General features: G+C 39.5%; 1 protein-coding gene across 2 annotated transcripts in view; it reads right to left on the bottom strand.

Moving 5' to 3' along the window:
* RPS6KA6 (ribosomal protein S6 kinase A6) overlaps positions 1-21,691 on the bottom strand; it is a 56,610-nt gene that overhangs the window by 7,064 nt on the left and 27,855 nt on the right. For both annotated transcript variants that reach the window (XM_082208461.1, XM_082208462.1), the window contains exons 7-16: positions 21,502-21,608; positions 20,491-20,528; positions 15,225-15,367; positions 14,579-14,649; positions 10,992-11,080; positions 8,684-8,748; positions 6,503-6,605; positions 5,914-6,038; positions 4,258-4,383; positions 1,441-1,530 (exon numbers count right to left, since the gene is read on the bottom strand). In XM_082208461.1, the coding sequence (XP_082064587.1) occupies positions 1,441-1,530; positions 4,258-4,383; positions 5,914-6,038; positions 6,503-6,605; positions 8,684-8,748; positions 10,992-11,080; positions 14,579-14,649; positions 15,225-15,367; positions 20,491-20,528; positions 21,502-21,608 (957 nt within the window). The remainder of the gene's footprint in view (positions 1-1,440; positions 1,531-4,257; positions 4,384-5,913; positions 6,039-6,502; positions 6,606-8,683; positions 8,749-10,991; positions 11,081-14,578; positions 14,650-15,224; positions 15,368-20,490; positions 20,529-21,501; positions 21,609-21,691) is intronic.

The following is a 21,691-nucleotide window of genomic DNA, read 5'->3' as shown; positions in this document are numbered from 1 at the left end:
CACAGGAAGTAGGGCCTGATATGATGATTGCAGGGTCTGGGTTGGTTCCTATGTGGAGAGGTGGTCTTTGAGTTATTGCAGTCCTGAGGCTTTATAGGTCAAAACCAGCACTTAGAATTGGGCCTGGAAACTAACTGATAGCCAGTTTAGTTGGTCCAAGATGGATGTTATATGATCAAACTGCCTTGCCCAGTAAGCATATTGCTGACAATGTACTCCAAAATTCTGAATGACCCTACTCAGCAGTTTCATGTGGATGTTAAAAAGCATTGGGGGGATTGAACCCTGAGGAACCCCACATTCCAGGCTCCAGAGGAGTGAAGAACACTCCCCAAGCATCACCCTCTGGAAATGACCATCAAAGTAGGACCAAAACCACCGCAACCATTGAAGTAGGACCAAAACCACCGCAAAGTGGTGCTATCCAGCCATAATTTCGACAGTAGCTCCAAAAGGGTATTATGGTCGATGATATCTAAAGCCACTAAGAGGCTGAGGAGAATTAACAAGGACAAATTTCTCCTGTCTCTCTCCTGAAAGATGTCATCATGCAAGGCGACACAAGCAATTTCTGTGCCACAATTCCGACTGAAATGGATCTAGAAAATCAGATTTTCTAAGATACCAGGTGATTGGCAGGTGCTCACCTGTCAAATAAGGCCCTGAGTGGCCTGGTAAGAATCTGTCTTCTAGAACCAAAAATATTATCCATCCCTAGTTCTAGCAAATTCAAATGCACATTACTAAGGCCACATTGGTGTTTCATTTCATTATCTGTGTGAGTCCATAAACCAAATGAAACCACGTGCAAATGAATTCCAGGCAATGCTAACATACTACCAATTCCCACAGAGATTACATCATTTCTTATGTAGCAAGGTGCACAGATATATGTGTGGACCTCTATGTATGTCTGTGGGGTTTAGCAAAAAGGCACAGTCTCCCTTACAGCAATGGTCACATGGACAATTGAACACATGGCACAGCATTACAGTGGAACCTCTACTTACAGACATAATCCATCCCGGAGGTCCACCTGCTGGTCAAAATGGGATGCTAGAAGAGGCATCTTGTGCATGTGTGCATTTGGCGACAGTGCACTTTTGCGCATGCGCAGACGGCGGCAGCCGCTTCTGCACACACGCAGATGGCGGAAGCCGCTTCCACACATGCGTAAATTGCGGCAAACTGGGTGTTTGCTTCTGGGTTTGCCGCAGACGCAACTTGGAACGTCCGTGAGACAAGGCATATGTAAGTCAAGGTTCCACTGTACATTCAGTTATGGTAATGGGCTTTTAATGAGGCACAGTGAAATATTTTCCTGAAAATTATTAAAGAGGTTGAACTTTCTATATTCTAGTGAAGAATAGCAAGAACTTGTTTTACTAAATCCATGTTTACAGATAGTATGCTTTTTCAGAAACCAAGCAGAATACATACATCTTTTAAAGTGATAATGTTAGGATGCTGTCCATAGCGCATCAGAATCTCAATTTCTTCAGAGGGATCTCTTTTACTTTTGTCAATTATCTGGAAATATTAAATGGCATGCAAATGTTACACATTAGGTTTTTTAAAATGAAAACAGTTTTATAGTAACAATAAAATGTAAACAACTTTAAAAACCTGTAAACCACAATAAACATAGTGATTGTAGGCATACATCTGAGCAAGTGCTTTACCTCTGAGAGAGGTAATTTCAAGGAGTGCAGTCCAGTTATTAAGACCATGTAAATAGTATGCTTTTTCAAATAAAATTATACTGAGTTGCAATACAAATGACTGGCTTGTTTATATGACAAAATGAGATCCTGCTACACTAAAAGAGAAGGAATCCAGGTTGGATATTCTCTGTACTACTCTCAGCTCATGTAACAACTACTAAGATCAGTAACATCTTTCCAGTTTTGAGAGCTCTGCAACCAGCATAAAATAATCCCAGTTTTAGAGGGTTTCAGAATAATACAACATAAACACAGAGAAAAGGATTCCTCTTAATTTTTTGTTCAGTGATAATATTATTTCTTTAAAGACTATGTTGCACAATGTTTTCACTGCTGGGCAGTTACATATGAGGTGCCAATATGGGAATCTTCCATGACAATTCCTCCAGCACACATTGTATCTCCCCACCCCATTTTTATTGTGAACCAATTTCACAGGTGATCTGTGAGCTAGCTTGAGAGTCCCCCCCCCCATGCCGACTGAAACATATATTAAAAGCTTGGGCGCCCATATTTTATTCAATTGGTTTGTTTTTAATTCCTCTGCAAGGTCTTTTCCCCACACAACTTTCAATCCCAAGAAGAAAGATAAGTAGTATTTTTAAAAATTGCATAAATCTTTGACAGCAGGTCTTTCAAAGATGTTCAAAAAATGTGAGAGGATGAATCACCTGTTTTAAAATAAAGGAACTGGAGATAAAGTAATGAACTTGCTGGAGAATTAACAAACCCATCAGGGCACCTTGCAGTTGGCTTTTTAGTTGCTTTTCTGACAATGGGCTACCATTAATATAAGAACATATGAATCTATAAAGGCCTTTTCTTTGAAATGCCTTGAAGGAAGTTCTTTTTTCTTGACAGTACAGAGCATTTGTGCTAAATGGGAAGGACACAGTGACAACTTCTGCCATTTACAGTGGTACCTCGGGTTGTAGACACTTCAGTTTACAGACTCCGCTAACCCAGAAATAGTACCTCGGGTTAAGAATTTTACTTCAGGATGAGAAAAGAAATCATGCGGTGGCGGTGCGGCAGCAGTGGGAGGCCCCATTTGCTAAAGTGCTACCTCAGGTTAAGAACAGATTCAGGATAAGAACAGACCTCCAGAACGAATTAAGTTTTTAACCTGAGGTACCACTGTACACCAAAATTCAATCAAAGAGGATAGGAAGAGATTATCCATGTGTTGTCATTCCTTAAAGGAAGAGGATGTTATATTCACTTTCTAGCCTCTTAGGAATTATAAGTATGGGGGGGGGGGGACGTGTAGCACTGCACACTACCACCTTATCTACTATTGACCATCAACTGAATACAGTGGTACCTCGGGTTAAGTACTTAATTCATTCCAGAGGTCAGTTCTTAACCTGGAACTGTTCTTAACCTGAAGCACCACTTTAGCTAATGGGGCCTCCCACTGCCGACGCGCCGCCAGAGCACGATTTCTGTTCTCATCCTGAAGCAAAGTTCTTAACCTGAAGCACTATTTCTGGGTTAGCGGAGTCTGTAACCTGAAGCATCTGTAACCCAAGGTACCACTGCACATCAGTTGGTGTTCACAACTCATGCACTCAAGTTTTCTCTTTAGCCTACATGTTATGATGCTCTGAGAAACAAGGACAGCAATAGAAATGAGGATCTGATCACCATTTGGCCAATGTAGGTCTTCTGACTGGAGGACCACTAATGACTGAAATATTTACTTGTTTCAGTATATTATCAGCTTTATCCCCAAGTGCTCTGTTGATTATCAGTTTCAAAAATATTTTTATTTGACTTCTGCTTTATTTTGAAATATGTATAGAATGCTTAATCAGAAAAATCTAAGCAGTGTACATTGCTTTTTTAGTATTAATAAGCACAGATGAGATCAGCAAAGCATAAAAACAGAATGTACAACACTAAATTATATGTCTGGGTTGGCATGCTGAAAGAAAAAGATTTTCAGCAGGTGTCTAAAACAATACAGTAAGGCCACTTGCCTAGCATCAATAGGCAAGGTGTTTCGAAACACAGATGTGACCGCACTAGAAGATTGACACACAGCTACTGTGGAACATTATATAGCACTTGTAAATAGCGCAAGTTCTACAGACAGAAGCTGTCCAGAAAGTACATATGGAGGAAGGCAATCCTCCAACGAAACTGGTCACAAGGCGTTAAGGGCTGTATAGACCAGTTATTTATAGAAGATAAAGAGTACTGTGGCATCAAAGAGACTAAATCTTTTTAAGTGTCCTAAGCAACTCCAGCAGGACATTACAAAGATATTCCTAAGTTGCAGGATACTCCCTTGGGTACATGAAGGTAACTATATGTAAGCAAGAATACTGAGTATTTATTGTAAAGCTTACAGTTGAATAATGTTTTAATAACAGGCTGCTTTATAAACATTAGAGTGAAAGGTCTTTGTTTTAAAAACGTACATTTTTGTATTCAGCAGAAATAGTTAAGTATGGTTAGAGGAAAGAGTTCTAAGATCTATTAATAGATTTGCCAGTACCAACTATGGAGAAAGGAACTCCATATATACCTTCACAGCAAACTCCATGCTCGAAGCCATGTGGATGCAGCGCTTACACACTGAATATGAGCCAACACCAATGTCCTCCTTAAGTTCATAAGCATCTGTGAATAGTGCACTGTTCCCATGAAGTTGCTAAAAGCAAACAAACTGTTGTTTAAAGCTATGCACAATTCTTAACAATCATTTCATAAACTTCAGTAAACGATTCAGTTCCCAAACATATGGCAAATATGCTTTTATTAGATGCTTCTGCAGTGTGCCCAGAGTGGTACAATAGGGCAGCAATGAGAACCATAAGGGCACAGAGCTGCAAAACAAGATCACAATTTATTGGCTTAACTTAACTACTGATAGTTTTGTCTGCCTCAAGTAGGACCCTAATGACAAGAAAATATAGCCATGAACTGTAAGGGAGATGCAGAGATCTAAATAGAAACCATTATTTGTGGTGTGACACCCATTTTGTTTATATTTATTTTTGATTCAGATTTGTCATGGCCAATAGCTAGTACAATAAAGATATTTGGATTGGATTGGGCATTGGAAGCCTGATGATCTGCACCTAAATGTTAATTGCCTTATGTAAGATGTGAATAAGATATCCTACATAAGACATGCTCCCCGCCCCCTGAACCTCCAGAAAAAACAATCCTCAGCTGGGAAAATGTGTGTACTAGCTAGAATTTTGAGACTGAGAAGTTTCATCCTCTATGTTTATTTGTGAACCTGCTACAACAAGGGTGGGCAACCAGATCCAGTTGGCAGGCTGGATTCTAAAATCCCTCCACCTTCCCTGTGGGCCAACTTTGGAAGACGGGTGGAGCTGCCCACTTGTCAATCACCTGACATCAGATGATGACTTCAAGTTGAGTTCTCAGTGCTAAATTAGGAAACACCTTTAAAGTCTGTTTGCAAGTATGGTATGGATTCAAACCATGCCAGCAGGTGGACGTTTTTCGTCTGCCACTCTACACATAAAAAAATGATGTTTTTCCTCTGCAGATTGGCAGAGGAAAAAACACTGTTTTCAGGCAGAATTTGAATTCCTACTATGCTTGTAAATGGACCTCAGAGGAGTTCCCTTTCAGCACCCATCAGCGGATAAAACTGAGAAGAAGTTCTTTTAAAAGCTTGCACTCAGCACAACTTCAAAAGGCACTAGATTTCAGCACACATTAGCTGATTGGCTCAGAGAAAAGCCCTACCAGCTTACTAGCAAGTTCCCAGTGCAGCTGATTCCAGTCATGTATTCCAGCCCTGTATTTTCCTGCCCCACTTCTGATGTTACATATCCATAGCTGTCAACTTTTCCCTTTCCTTGCGAGGAATCCTATTCGGAATAAGGGAATTTCCCTTAAAAAAAGGGAAACGACAGCTATGCATATGACATCTCATACGATGCTACATATGAGGTTCGGTGCAATACAAATGGGTGTGGCTTGGATAAAACTGCCTCGCGGGCCAATTAGATCTGTGAGACAGAGGTCTTCCACGGCTGTGCTGGAGGATTAATATTCAGAAAATAGAAAATATGCATCTTGTATAAGCAATATTTGCTTAATAAGCAATTACTGCAAATCTTATCACTACACCACTGGAAGTAGCTATTTCAATAGTTATATGTGTATACAGTACCCAGGGTGAGAAAATGAAACCTTTTACCTGTACTATTGGCAATATGTTGTTGAGAGGGGAGATTTTGTGGTCTTCTATGGCCGTAGTTGCGACAAAGCTAAAGCCTTTGAAGAGCTGGTGTGCATTAGCACTAGGTGGAACTCCTGGAGAATCTAATGATTAAATTTACAATACGTTAGGCAGCCCATAATACATTTTTTTCCCCACAGCAGTTATGGATTTTTATTTCAGTTTTTGAAAAATAAAGACAATTTACATTTATAAGAATTTAACGGATCTATAAGAGGAAGAAACTGACAAAGGCAGAAGGAATAAAGAGCTACTTTGTCTTCTTTCTGAGATTTGTTTTTCAAACAATTAACTTGACGATTTAATTTCCAAAGAGATCAAAAAGCATATTTTAAAGGAAGCAAATTAATGATATCTTCAAGATATTATTGATAGAGTGTTTGCTGTAAATGGCCAATGCAATAATTATATGTGAACTGATTGTTGTTTTAAACAGATTAGATCCGTTCCAACACTGCTTGGATTTTAACTGAAATTTACACTGTAAATTGGCATGGTAGAGGAAAGAGTTCATATTGTTGGTTGTTTGTTTGTTTGACCGTATTACCTTTTGGTGTTTTTGCTGTGAATTCTGGATCAAAACAAAATGTGTCTTCTGGCCTCCCGGAAGCAGGTTTAAATGGAGGCAGAATCTCTCTCCTGTATAGTTTCTGAAAATGGAATTGCAATATATTATTTCCTCATGAAGGCAAACACATCACATGCAAAATTAAACCATCAAAATGTAAAGTAGGTATCTCTCTTTAAGTTGGGTTCACCTGATTCTCTAGTGTGAATCGGAAGAACTTCCAAAAGGCTACAAAAAACAATTCTCTGCATGCTTGAGTGGGGAAAAAAGACAAGAAAAATATCTTTCTCCCGACTCACTTCTTGCACATAATGGCTGAACTTGCACATTAACGCTAAGCCATGGCTTAACAGTACATGCATGAGTTGTAGTGAGCCCCAGTGAAACATTGGTTTTCTACTCTCACTTCCTCTTCTCTTCCTGTAAATTTGGAAAAAGGACTTCCACAGAGAATGGTTTTATTCTAATAAGATATAAGGCTATGAAGATCTTAAGATGGAGACAGGAAATGTAATGATATTGAATTGTTAATAAGATCAAAAATATTCAGTACGGCAAGTATATTTTGGACATTCCACTGACTGTTGGCATCCATCAGCAAATGTTTGGTAAGCAAATAAAATTGATTAGATCAAAGTTTGATCTAATGGTAAATGAAAGCAAGCCAGAGACAAATGAAATGAAAAGTGGAATCAAAGATGATACAGAGACTTTGGAGTAGAATATGGGTAAAGGATTGGCAGAACCAGAGGGTGAAATGGTAGAGTTGGAGGGAACAGATAGTGAAATAGAAAAGCCCTTCACAAGCGTGTTTGGAGGAAAGAAACAGCCAAATGGTGGAGTTCGATTCTACAGGAATGGAATGAAGTCATGGATGGAGAGAGATGGGATCTGTAATCAACAGAGCTGAGAAAGAAATGCTCTCTCAGTGTACAATTTTGAGTGAACTCAGAAGAAAAAGCTATCAAACCTCTGGCCCTTTTCTTGGAAATGTTTTTTAGATAAGGATGCAAAACCACATCAAACCCAACAGGAAATTGGAACTGAAGACACTGAACTGGGTATGAATTAATAGTTACATAACAAAAAAAAAGAACTATGGAATAGTATCTCAATATAACAGAAGAGACTTATGTGGACAATGACAGAATTTTTATTGTTATTGTTAAATATGGAGGCATGTTCGTTGAACTTATTGGAGGCAAAGTTGATATGTTTGATCAAAGAAAAGCCATTGCTGTCTTTTATTAATAACAATTAGATAAAAATTAGAGTATGAAATGGGAAAATGAACAAATTTTAGACATTTAGGACTGAAGGTTGGAAATGGCCGCTTACCTGGTGCCAGGGTGGGTGGCAGTTGTGGTGTGTCGCAGCTGCCCCTCTACTCCCCATGGGACAAGACGCCACATCATAGTGGCTAATTGTTTGGGGATCCACAGGAGAGCACGTCATCCTCCAAATTGCCAAATCAAGGGCATGCTTTAGGCTGAGATTGGGCAGTGACCAGAGTGGATTTCTTCACTCTGGTCTGACACCTGAATATTTAGACTGGTTGTGCCTGAGTTCAGGACCACTATGGTTTAATAATTGCTGTATCTGGAGCCAGGAAGGAATTTTCCTGCAAACAGATTGGGCCCTATTGGAGGTTTTGTCTTCCTCATAGCAAAAAAGGCATTGAGTTGAGATGAAGTAGTGCATCACCTCTACCTCAATCAGGTGTGATCTAAGAATATCCCATTAACAGGGAATAAATGGGTCTCTGTCCAGTTTAAAAGGCTATAGATTGTTTAATTAGCCAAAGGCCTGTGAGAAGAGGAGTGTTTTTGCCTGGTGCCTAAAGATACAGAAGAAAGGCTCCTCAAGCATTCCACAAGAGTTCCCACAGAAAACACTCACTTTCCTGGAGGAGATACATGAAGAAGGACCTCAGATGATGACTGTAGGATCTGGGTTGGTTCATATGTGATTTCATCTCAGTCTCCCTTAATGGTTTTTTTCTTCTTTTCTTTTTAGAAAATAGGTTTTCTAAATATATGCTAGAAGTACACAATGTTTGGCTGCTTGAACAATTTGATATATCCCACATTTATTTATTTTTTTGAAAGGCAACATTACAAAAATGGAGTGTTAAATTTCAGCCTTCTTTTATGTACTCACATTCCAATCAATGGTTGAAAAGAAAGGATGTCTCTTGATTTCTTCAACCCCATCAGGACCAGCTCCTGTCATTTCAGAAAATGAAAGGTACTAAATCAAACAGCGTAAAGAAAAATATTGTGGGGCATCCAAAGAGGCTTTGACGTTTAGTTTCTCAAATAGCACCTCTCTACCTTACCTAAAATATATTGGAATATCGTTTCAAAACTAAGGGTTTTGAGTGATAGTTTTGAAGAGCAGACTGTTGTCTCTTAACACAATTTAGCTGACATGCCTCAAACTTTGGGCACTCTTTGAATCCCAGCCTATATTTAGTAACAAGATTTAAGAAAAAGTCTGAGGATATGGAACACATCTACTTATAGCATTTGAAGTGAAATAAAAATTCCATGTTTGACCACATGCAGTTTTTTCACCTTCAGGTGTACCATGAAAATGAAAAAAGAAACAACATTGTTTATATCAGGTACTGTACCCACACATACATCACTACCCAAAACAAACAAGCCCGTCACAGTTATTAGCCGACTACTATAATTTTATCTTTGGGAACACAGTATTTTATTAGTTCACAACTGAATACACCCCAAAGGAGCTGCATAAACTACAAGATAAGGAACCTCTATCCCTCTGTAAGTTATTGCAGACCAACTCCCTTCAGCCAGAGTGTGCAAGTTCAATGGTCAAAGATGAGGAGTTTTAGTTCAGCAACATCTCCGGGGCCACAGGTTCGCCACCCAAACTACATTATTTTGAATGACGGCTCATTTTGATGAAGCATGATTCATTATAACTTGAACACAGAGAGTATGAGTCATTATAACTTGAACACAAGCAGAAATTACAGTCAGGCTGTATCAGAAGACAGAAAAGAAGGGATGTGAGGCCACCATCTGTCCTGTCATCTGGCAGCAGTCATTACATCAGGCTGCAGCAGAGAAAGAACAAGAAGAAATGCAGAGGACACACCATTGACTCCAGTGAAAGACCAGCAATGCTACTGAAGTTTTCCACTCAAATAGGTCATTAGAACAACTTGAACTCAATTTGCTTATTTCCTCCTTTTTCCAAATTTATTTTCCAGGAGAAATAGTATAACCTTTGCATAAGCCAGGACAGACTATAAACGCAAAGCTACTGAGCCAACTGAATAGGAACTTAATATTTAACACTCAAGGAAATGCTTGGTTTGAAAACATCTTTAAGACATATCCCTCTGTGGTTTTGCTAAGATTCAACAGAATGAATCTTTGATAAACAACTAAATAAGCAGGCCTTAGTTGCTTACAATATAGGCCAGTGATGGCGAATCATTTAGAGACCGAGTGCCCAAACGGCAACCCAAAACCCACTTATTTATCACAGAGTGCCAACATGGCAATTTAACCTGAATACGGAGGCTTTAGTTTAGAAGGGGAGGTTGGTGCATCCACGTGGAGAGAGAATGGAGCAAAGCAGTGGTACCTCAGTTTTCGAACAGCTTAGTTCTCGAACTGCTTGGAACCCAAACACTTCAAACCTGGAAATTAAGTGTTCTGGTTTTCAAACTCTTTTCAGAAGTGGAACATGCTCTGTTCTGAGTATAACTTCTATTTTGAGTGCCACACTTCCATTTTCAGAGTGAGGGAAGGCAGGCTGGGTGGCAAGTGAGCAGGCACCTGCCGCCCTCTAGTGCTGGGTCCCTCTGCCGCCGCAGCCGCCGCTCCTCAGCTGAGCTGCCGAAACCTGCTTCTACTTGCGTGCAAGCAGGAGTGGAGGCAGGGATTTCTCAGAAGTGGAGTGGAGGTTTCACGCTCCTCAGCTGAGCTGCCCAATCCCACTCCTACTTGCAAGCAAGCAGGATCAGGATCGGGCAGCTCAGCTGGGGAACATGAAGCCTCCACTCCACTTCTGACTCCGTTCCCATTGGCCCTGGCCGGAGGGTGTGTGAAGCCTCAACCTCGAAGCAGCAGGAGGAAGGTGGATGCTTGGAACTCTTGGTGGCCCACCAACGCAGCAGCGCACTTTTGAGAATGTGCATTGCGCTGTGCCCTCCCTACCCACAGCGGAGGTTCCCCAAGGGAAAATGCGTGCCCTGGAGATTGTGGCTACGTTTTGCACACACACACATACACACCCCGATGCCCCATCTGAGGTGCTTCTACTTGGACACAAGTTGAGCTGAGGACTCGACACACTGCCCTTGCTTTCTGCCCTTGCCTTCTGTGCTGGGGCGACAGCGCGGGAGCCCACAGAGAGGGCTCTGAGTGACCCCTCTGGCACGCATGCCATAGGTTCACCAACACTAATCTAGGTGATACAAACTTACCTAACCTATTTGAAGGATTCCTTTTAAACAACATCCGGAGAAGACTTTGAGCTTCAGTACTAAGAAACTGTGGCATGCCTAGTTTTGCTCTAGATAGAAAAAGAGAATTCATGTTCAAAGTATACTAATTAAATAAAACATAGACTATGATCTGTGCAATACACTTCAATGCAACAAAGAAGTATGTAGTTCAATTCAATTACCCTAAAAGAGCACATTTAAAAGGGGTTTAACAATTCATGTCATCCACTTTCTATATTGCATCTTACACAGAATTGTATATTCTTGTTCATCTATTCCAGATAAACAAACAATTTTCTGGGAATACAATACTCCATTATGTTTTCATGAGCTGACTATTTAATCAGAGTTCTTTGCAAAGCTTTTCTCCCCATTCCATAGTCCAAAATCATTGAGCAAGTCACCAGAACAGATGCTCATTCCCTATGTAGAATCAAGTCCCAAAAGCACTCACTGTGGCTGGAGAGGGGCAAGAATCTAGTATACAATTTGGCAAGTAAAAGTGTTCATCACTTTTCCAAGAAATATATCTGATACTATACAATAGCTTTTTAAAGGGGGGGAGGGATGAACACAGTGATCTTAACCTTTGCACAAAAACCTGCCAGCATCGCCAGAGCAAGTTTCTTGCAACACAAACCAAAAGCTATGGTTTGCAACATTGTGCCTCTGCTGTTGGCAAGCCCCAAACTAACCCAATTCTAAAGATTAAACCGTTTGACTGTAGGTTTAATAAGCAAAGACCCTCTAAAGCAGGGGTAGTCAACCTTTTTATACCTACTGCCCACTAATGCATCTTTCTTGATGGTAAAATTTTCTTCCCACCCACCTGTGCTTGATGGAAGAAGGATTCAGCTTGTGCCGTGGAACCCCCTACCACCCACCTGGAATCCTGAAACACCAACTAGTGGGCTGTAGGGACCAGATTGACAACCCCTGCTCTAAAGCATAGAAGACATTAAAATTTAAAGAAAATGCCATCTCCAAAATGTAATTTGTTCCATTTGTAGAATACATTTTCTAATCATTTAGGTCAGATTCCTCACTGGCCTTGCAGACAACTTCATTGTCCAGAAAGTGGGAGAAGCAACAAGAGGAACAGCCATTTTAGACCTGGTCCTAACCAATGTTGATGACCTGGTTAGTGGGGTAGATGTGGAAGGATCATTAGGCGCGAGTGATCATGCTCTTCTGAAGTTTACTATACAGCGGAAAGTAGCAGCCAAGCATACTAGGACTCAATTTCTTGACTTTAAGAAAGCCGACTTCATAAAACTTAGGGAAGTGCTGGGTGAGATCCCATGGACAGCAATACTAAAAGGAAAGGGAGTTCATGATGGCTGGGAGTTTGTTAAGACGGAGATAGTAAAAGCACAACGTCAGGCAATACCAATGAGACGAAAACATGGAAGGTGCCTAAAGAAACCAGGGTGGCTATCTAAAGAACTTTTAACTGAATTAAGATTAAAAAAGGATGTGTACAAAAAATGGAAAAGGGGGGAAACCACCAAAGAGGAATTCAAACAAATAGCCAGCACGTGTAGACACAAAGTCAGAAAAGCTAAAGCACAGAATGAACTCAGGCTTGCTAGAGAGGTTAAAAGCAACAAAAAAGGCTTTTATGGGTATGTTCGTAGCAAAAGGAAGAACAAAGAAACAGTGGGGTCACTCAGAGGAGAAGATGGTGAAATGCAAACAGGGGACACAGAAAGGGCTGAACTCCTCAATGCCTTCTTTGCCTCAGTCTTCTCCGATAAAGAAGACAATGCCCGACCTGAAGAATTTGAAGCAAATGATTCAGCAAAGGAAACACAGCCCAGAATAACTAAGGAGATAGTACAAGAATATTTGGCTAGATTAGATGTATTCAAGTCTCCAGGGCCAGATGAACTGCATCCAAGAGTATTAAAAGAACTGGCAGATGTGATCTCAGAACCACTGGCAGTCATCTTTGAGAATTCCTGGAGAACAGGCGAAGTCCCGGCAGACTGGAGGAGGGCAAATGTTGTCCCTATTTTCAAAAAGGGGAAAAGAGAGGACCCAAATAATTACCGCCCAGTCAGTCTGACATCAATAGCAGGGAAGATTCTGGAGCAGATCATTAAGCAAACAGTCTGTGAGCACCTAGAAAGGAATGCTGTGATCACCAATAGTCAGCATGGATTTCTGAAAAATAAGTCATGTCAGACTAACCTGATCTCGTTTTTTGACAGAATTACAAGCCTGGTAGATGAAGGGAACGCAGTGGATGTAGCCTACCTTGATTTCAGCAAAGCATTTGACAAGGTGCCCCATGATATTATTGTAAAGAAGCTGGTAAAATGCGGTCTTGACTATGCTACCACTCAGTGGATTTGTAACTGGCTGACTGACCGAACCCAAAGGGTGCTCATCAATGGTTCCTCTTCATCCTGGAGAAGAGTGACTAGTGGGGTGCCACAGGGTTCTGTCTTGGGCCCGGTCTTATTCAACATCTTTATCAACGACTTGGATGATGGACTCAAGGGCATCCTGATCAAATTTGCAGATGACACCAAACTGGGAGGGGTGGCTAACACCCCAGAGGACAGGATCACACTTCAAAACGACCTTGACAGATTAGAGAACTGGGCAAAAACAAACAAGATGAATTTTAACAGGGAGAAATGTAAAGTATTGCACTTGGGCAAAAAAAATGAGAGGCACAAATACAAGATGGGTGACACCTGGCTTGAGAGCAGTACATGTGAAAAGGATCTAGGAGTCTTGGTTGACCACAAACTTGACATGAGCCAACAGTGTGACGCGGCAGCTAAAAAAGCCAATGCAATTCTGGGCTGCATCAATAGGAGTATAGCATCTAGATCAAGGGAAGTAATAGTGCCACTGTATTCTGCTCTGGTCAGACCACACCTGGAGTACTGTGTCCAGTTCTGGGCACCACAATTCAAGAAGGACACTGACAAACTGGAACGTGTCCAGAAGAGGGCAACCAAAATGGTCAAAGGCCTGGAAACGATGCCTTATGAGGAACGGCTAAGGGAGCTGGGCATGTTTAGCCTGGAGAAGAGGAGGTTAAGGGGTGATATGATAGCCATGTTCAAATATATAAAAGGATGTCACATAGAGGAGGGAGAAAGGTTGTTTTCTACTGCTACAGAGAAGCGGACACGGAGCAATGGATCCAAACTACAAGAAAGAAGATTCCACCTAAACATTAGGAAGAACTTCCTGACAGTAAGAGCTGTTCGACAGTGGAATTTGCTGCCAAGGAGTGTGGTGGAGTCTCCTACTTTGGAGGTCTTTAAGCAGAGGCTTGACAACCATATGTCAGGAGTGCTCTGATGGTGTTTCCTGCTTGGCAGGGGGTTGGACTCGATGGCCCTTGTGGTCTCTTCCAACTCTATGATTCTATGATTCTATGATTCTATGATTCTATAAAGAAAACTGTATTTTTACTCTATATTTTCTTTCATTCAAATTAAAGATCATATGGTTTTAGTCAAATATAATTTGTATTATACTTTCTAAGTTGGAAATACTTAGAAATAGAAATATTTTGAGATAGAGAACAGAAAAATACTTACTTGAGTATCATATTCATAGTTTCATTTCGATCTTTACCTTGAAATGGTAGTGTACCAGTAAGCATTTCAAACTGGGAAAGAAACAAGCCCAGATCAAACTTTTAGAAAATCTAATTTTAATTTGGAGGAATTTTGAACTGGGGGTAGGAAAGCAGCAAGAAAATAATAAAATAGCTAGAGGTGGAATTTATGATATATCCCCCCATGAAGTTTGGAGGGCCATTAGTTAAAATGCAGCTATACTATTGGCCATAGCACATACAGACTACAACAAACAAAATGCCCTTGGCTAAAATTCAGTCCATGAGTTTGTTGTAGTAGTTCATTGCCACAATAAAAAAGCACAAAGGAATATAAGATTCTTCAATCAAATGGTTATGCTAAAATGTATTAAGGTTTTCATTGTCAAAATATTGTGTGGTGAAATGTTTTCAGTTGCCATACTTCAGTTATTCAACACAGAAAATAACTACAAATTTCACACAGAGGTTAAGTATATTTTAAAACAAAAACTTTCTTAGATTTTAAGCTGGGCAATATAATGCTATATCAAATATCTTGACAATCACAAAAACATGTGGACAATGGCAACAACACGCAGCACATCTGATTGTCATGTAAAATTAGGTAATGAAATATACAGTACCATAAGAACACCAAATGACCACCAATCAGCACTCTGGTTGTGGCCTCGTCTGTTTACAACTTCAGGAGCCATGTACTCTACAGTACCACAGAAAGAATAGGCTTTCTTTTCTTGATCCACAGATTCTTTGCTGAGGCCGAAGTCTAAAATAGTATTATACAATATTTCACATAAAGAAACTTTGTGCCACAGGGGTTGCAAAACATTACAAGCTTGAACTGTGTATTTTTAGGAGTAAATATAGTATCCTATAGCCCATAGGGCAGAAAAAATGGGATGCAAAACAGCTGATCAAGGAACTCTCAAATTAAACAGAAAAATAACTGAAACATTTGCAAAACTGCATGATAACACGGTATTCTTTTACTGTGTTATTTCCTGTATATAATAGCTTCATGTGCTCAGGGTTAATTAATATTATATTATTGGCCTAAAGGCAAAATGATGGAAGATACAAACAAAGTGGTTGCCATACTGTTCCACCAATATATGAGCTTCAATGACTCATGTGAATATTAATAAGTCACCCTTGGCTTATTATACTTCAAACAAAATTAAATAGGTTTTTTTTTAATGGATCTTTAAAAAAAGCACTATGCTGGAAGACTGAACATAATCTGTACATACAATATAACATTTATTTTCAGGTATGCTTTCAGTGCTGCTCAACAGTGAATACAAGGACAGCACAGTTTATTAAATAAGTTGGCCTCCTAACAAGCCATTCTATATACACGCAGGTCCCACTATCTGCCCACTTGTTACCCGCAAATTCACTTATCTGAACACAAGTAATTATGCCCAAATCTTGTTATATACACAGCTGACTCAGAAATCCCAACAGCCAGAGTTTGCTCATTTACTTATTTGCTTGTGCTTTGCTCATCAGCAGCAGCCATTTTGGGGCAGAAATCATGGACAGAGGGAGGGGAGAGTGAAATCAGATAAATCAGAGAGCAGGAGAAGTTGGACAAATCAGTTTTTCCTTTGTAATTCTTTTGTTGGTTGGTTGCAGCCATTTTAGGAAGAAACCATGGTGGGACAGGGCAGAAAAAGATCATGGTTTGTAAATGTTCTCATAGGGAAAAAATGGAAATCATTAACTCATTGTGTGAATGCTCACCCAACAAATGATTCCCTGGGAACTGTAAGTGGGATCTGCATGTACAAACCTCTTGCCAAATTCTTGCCGTACAATATAACATGAAAATGTTCACCAATGGCAAAACTATTACTGAAAAGTCTCATTTTTATCTAACATTAGGAATTATGGCTGTATTTTTAAAGCCATGTAGAAACATGCCAGTAGCAACATATTAACAAAGCTGCTGTTTGGTTTAAAATCAGTTTGCCTCCAGCTGCTGTGATTGAAGTTTCAAGGAAAGAACAGGTTACAAGAATCGATCATGTCCAGTTTTCTGTAAAGCTTTTTCAGACCATTTCTTTTAATCTTTACATGGCTTCCACCAGTGTCCAGAAGAACAGTCTGCAAGTTAATCCAATGGTACAAAGGCAAATCCAGCCAAGAAAAAGTAAGGGGAGTGTGTGTGTTTGTGTATGTGCATGCATGTTTAACTGTCATCTGTAATACTATCTCCATCCCCATCAGGATTTAGTTTAAAGCTCTCCTGATCGGTTCACGAGACTCTTAGCAAACATATTCTTGCCAACTGCTATGAGGTGCAGCAAATGCCCATTTACAAGTTCACATCATAACAGCATTCAAACATAATATCATACAATCATATTATTAAATCAATCAGTCATCTCATTCAATCATAGAATCATTCATAATTATAATAACATTGCAATACAATTATAATATCACAATTACATAATCATAAACACACAACACCATACAACCACACAATCAGATCAATATCATATAATCATAATATTTCCCAATCACAATATCATAACAATGCCATCACCAAATATCATAGCCCTCACCTCCCCAGCCCACCCCCCCCCCACCCTGGCTGGCCAATGCAAAACGAATTTCAAGGAGAGGGAAATTAAGCCTCTCCCATATTACACTGGTCATCAGCAACATGTGTTGGAGGAGCTGGATATAGGTTAATATCTTTCATTAATGATCATATGATATGATTTGATGATTGTACAATATGATAGTGTGATATTGTGAAGGTATGATATTGTTATATTGATTGTATAGTTGTGTGGCCATATGATATTATGACTGTATGATTTTGCTATTATGATAGTACAATATCATGATTATATACTATTATATGATATGATTGTTTGATATTATGATTGCAGGGTATTATATTATGATTGTATAATTTGTTTTAGCTCATTGTGACCCTTTAGAACAATACATTTCACAACTTAATGTTGTCTTCTACAAAGATTCATTGACTTTGTTAACAATGCCACACCAAAAGCTGAGTAAGCTTGACCAAATAACCATGTTTTCTCATTTTTTTTGCTGTGGCTATGTGAAATACTGCCAAAATTCACTCATAAATGCCTACTTTGCTTTTTTGTCCCTTATAATAAAGCTGAAGAGAATTTAAAGTGTGCTTGCTAACAAGCAATTTTCAACTATATTTTAGCATTTTTCTTTCTATTAAAATTGCAGCCTGCAAAATAATGCAATATTCCCCTCCATGACAGAAAGAACATTCTGTTCTAAATTCCAGTTCCCCTACGACTGCAGAAGCAAGGCAAAGGGACATTCCAGACCTATCCAAAGAACAAGACCCACCAACTGCTATTCAAGAAAGAATGCCAGCAAGTGAAGATCAACCAGACCCAAACTGGATGTAAAGACATGCTTAGAGACCAGTACTTTGTTCAACTGACCAGAGGTACTGATCTTTCACCTCCCCTTGTTCCTTTTCTCCTAAAGCCAATCTCTTCCTTTTTTTTCTTATTTTCTTTTTAACTGAGGTGAGACACTTTGGGAGAAAACCATTTTCTACAAAACGTGACAAAAATAAGGTAAATGTAAACCATTCATATGGAACCCAAACAGGGATTTTACCAATCCTCACTCATCCTAAATTTGGGGCAAACCAGCTCCTCCCTGCATACTATTTTTCCTGTTTTATCAAGAGTAGAAATTTAAAATTTTGAAGGACTCAGATGAATTTTCTCTCTTTCGGAATGACTGAAAGACTAAACTCAGATTGTTTAGTATGAAGATACTTACGGCAATCTACAATGATAATACCTCTACCTCTACTTATGCAGGGGTTATGTTCTGGGGGTCACATGTAAAGCCAAAAACGTGTACAGCCAAAACTCATTGGGTTCACTGACAGGTGGGATTGCCAAAGTATTTCTTCCTGAAACCCTGCTCCCTTTTCGGGTTTTTTAGTCCCTCCCACAAGTGTGTAAAGCTGAATCTGCGTAAATAGTACTTCTATAGACATATACAACATTTAAATCCAAGGTGCATTTCTGCACTTATACAACATTCCATCTACATGAGAGAAGTGTACTAGGTCTTCTTCCTGCTTGTCTTTGATGACCTTTTATATACTTTGGAGATACTAGAAGCAAATATTCTGTGTCTGCTATCATTCTGACATAATCCTTCATCTCTCTCATCAAACAACTGTGACACACAGATCTTTATACAAAACTAAGACATTAATACTTTTGAGGCTACAATCCTTTGTGTGCTTACTTAGGGAAAAACACCACTAAACAGAGTCTTACTTCTGAGTACACATGCAGTGGATTATTCTGTAAATTTCAGCAAGATGTCAGAAGGTATCCACCAATGAGTTCTTAAATAACTAAATGGTCAAACGGCTGAGCTTCTATTTGAAATATTTCCACATGATTTATAAATTTCACCTAAACTCTACAGTTACTATGTTTAACTGCCTGGGTTTTTTGTTATTTTTACTTTATGTGCCTTTTTTTATTAAACCACTGTGAAAAAAAGTGTCTAATACATTTATAAGCTGAATAAATATATATGAGGGCAATCTCAATAGCAAATGAGCTACAACAAATAGAAACCATGCCTGACAAACTGGGCCATCAAACTGGAACATAATATCTGCTTCCATCATAATTTTGGACCAAGAAATGGATCTAACAGCTTCCTCTGCAGAAAAGCAGAAGTAGATTAAAAGAATCATGAGGATATTAAACTATACTTTGGGGTTCTAACCCACTCAAAAAAATGCAGACAATAACTGCTTCCACTTCACTGTTGAAAATCCTTTCAACTAGGATCCAAGGGCACTATTGCAAAAATAGAAGGCATTTCCTTTGGGCAGCTGAGGTCTCAATTTCAGAGACCCCTCTTCTTGATGCAGCCTCCGAGCTCAAATGCCATTCTCTTTCAGTGACTCCTTACAATAATCAGATATTTCGCAGAAGCAAGGCATTGGTGGTGAAAAATTATATTCAATTCAGAAGCTAAGCCAATATATTAAAACATATTGTTGCGGAATAAGTGCTTTGGCCCTATATACCCGAATGACCATCTCCACCCACATCATCCAGCCCGAACAATGAGGTACCACTCAGAGGGCCTTCTAGCAGTTCCCACATTGTGAGAAGGGAACCAGGTAGATTACCTTCTCGGTAGTTGCACCTGCCCTCCCATCAGGTGTTAAAGAGGGGGAATCTACACACATAAAAACACTGTGAAAATGTTTTTTTAAAAAAATGTTTTGAAAAAGGCATTGAATTTTGCATAGCTCACTATTACTACCTAGTGTCACATTTGTATATTGCACTTTACAACACATTTAAAATGTTTTATTTGCAGCTGTGTAGCCAAGTCCAGAGATAAACAATTATATAACTTTCCGTAGACATATGAAGGCAGCCCTGTATTGGGAAGCTTGTAATGTTTGATGTTTTGTTGTGTTCTTTTATATTCTTGGGCAGGGTACAAGAATGAACGAATGAATGAATGAATGAATGAATTAAATTCTTCTTCATCTTCTTCTTTTTCCCTGATTTAATTAAAAATCTCCAAGAAGTGCTTAACAGTCAACAGGATGGTGCATGAGAATATGTGAGCTTGCTGGCTAGGACACTGGAGGAAGTCACAACAGCTTACAACCTGGCTAGAAGAAAGTCATTTCTGGTTATATACACAAGATCCTGGCATACAATAACCTCTAATACTCTAAGTCTAAAATGATTGAAAATGCACAAGAAAAAATGCACATAATAGCTGTGAAAAACTCAATGTAGTATCTCCTGCTACAACTTTTCAAGATACTTATATAAATATTTTTTAAAAGTTATGTTGGTAAGTTCCACCTACCTGTTAACTTGATATGTCCTGCTTCATCAAGCAAAATGCTGAAAATTAAAATCCACATTCACCAATACACATAACAGGAGAATTTATAATACATTTAATTTAGCAAATGAAATAATAATTAAACCAATATTATTTATATACAGGCATTTCCCCCCCCCCAACCTTATGTGGAGGTTATGTTCTCAGACTCCGCACATATATGTGAAAAATGGGGGGCGCTATTGAGAGAGGCTGGGAAACAGCTCTCTCTCAGCAGATCCCATCCATCCCATCAGTCTTCCCCAGGCAGCTATGTACCCTTGGACATGCATGCCCTGCCTGCCTCCAGTGACCAGAAAGTTGAGCTGTGGATGGTAGGTGGGTGGCTCCAGGTGCCCAACACTGCTGCTGGACTTCTCGGCACTCTCTCTAGTAGTCTTGGAAGTTGCTGGAGACCGTTTATTTTTTATCTAATTTCTCCCCCACTCCTCAAGAAATAATGTTGCTGCCTATTTGTTGGGCAGCAAGGGAGAGGGTGATCAGAGGGCAGAGGGAATCTCAGATCCTGTCCAATAAACAAAACTGACAGAAGCGAGTGAGCGAGGGATGGGCAGGTGGGCAGAGGCATGGAGCACCCCCACCCCACAATGGCTCTGCTGCCAAGGAAGAAGAAAGACAAGGAGGGTGTGTTAGTGGAGGCGGCAGGACAATCAGAGCGGCCGTGCAAGCTGTTTTCCCCCACTCTCCAGGTCTCTCTTGCTCTTTTTGCAGTGTTTTAGCACCATTTCCTGGTTCAAATCATTTATTTATTTCACGGTGATGCGTCTAAACGTGGTCGCATGTGAATGGAATGCGCGTAAGTGGGGGGGTGCCTGTATTATATTAACAAATATGCAATACTCTATTTTCAATATATATTAGAAGAATAAAGTATCTAAACTTTCATGTATTCTATATTTTGATTACAAAAAAAGGCAAATAAATCTTTGAACAAGAGTACTGTAGTAACGGATAAAATACATTTTACTTTACTTTTCTGGCTTCAGGTCCCTGTACACAATTCCCAAGCTGTGCAGATGATCCAAAGCAAGGGCCAGTTCTGCGAGGTAGAATTTCACATCTTCCTCTGTAAACATAACCTAATAAGAACTATATAGATTTACATTCTGATCTTGTTAAATTTCTGCATATCTAAGATGACTATAAACTCCCGTAAGATCTA

Source organism: Podarcis vaucheri (genome assembly GCF_965113315.1).
Source record: "Podarcis vaucheri genome assembly, chromosome: Z".
NCBI lineage: Eukaryota > Metazoa > Chordata > Lepidosauria > Squamata > Lacertidae > Podarcis > Podarcis vaucheri.
The sequence above is the reverse complement of the archived record's forward strand: the minus strand, read 5'-3'. Positions and strand labels throughout refer to the sequence as shown.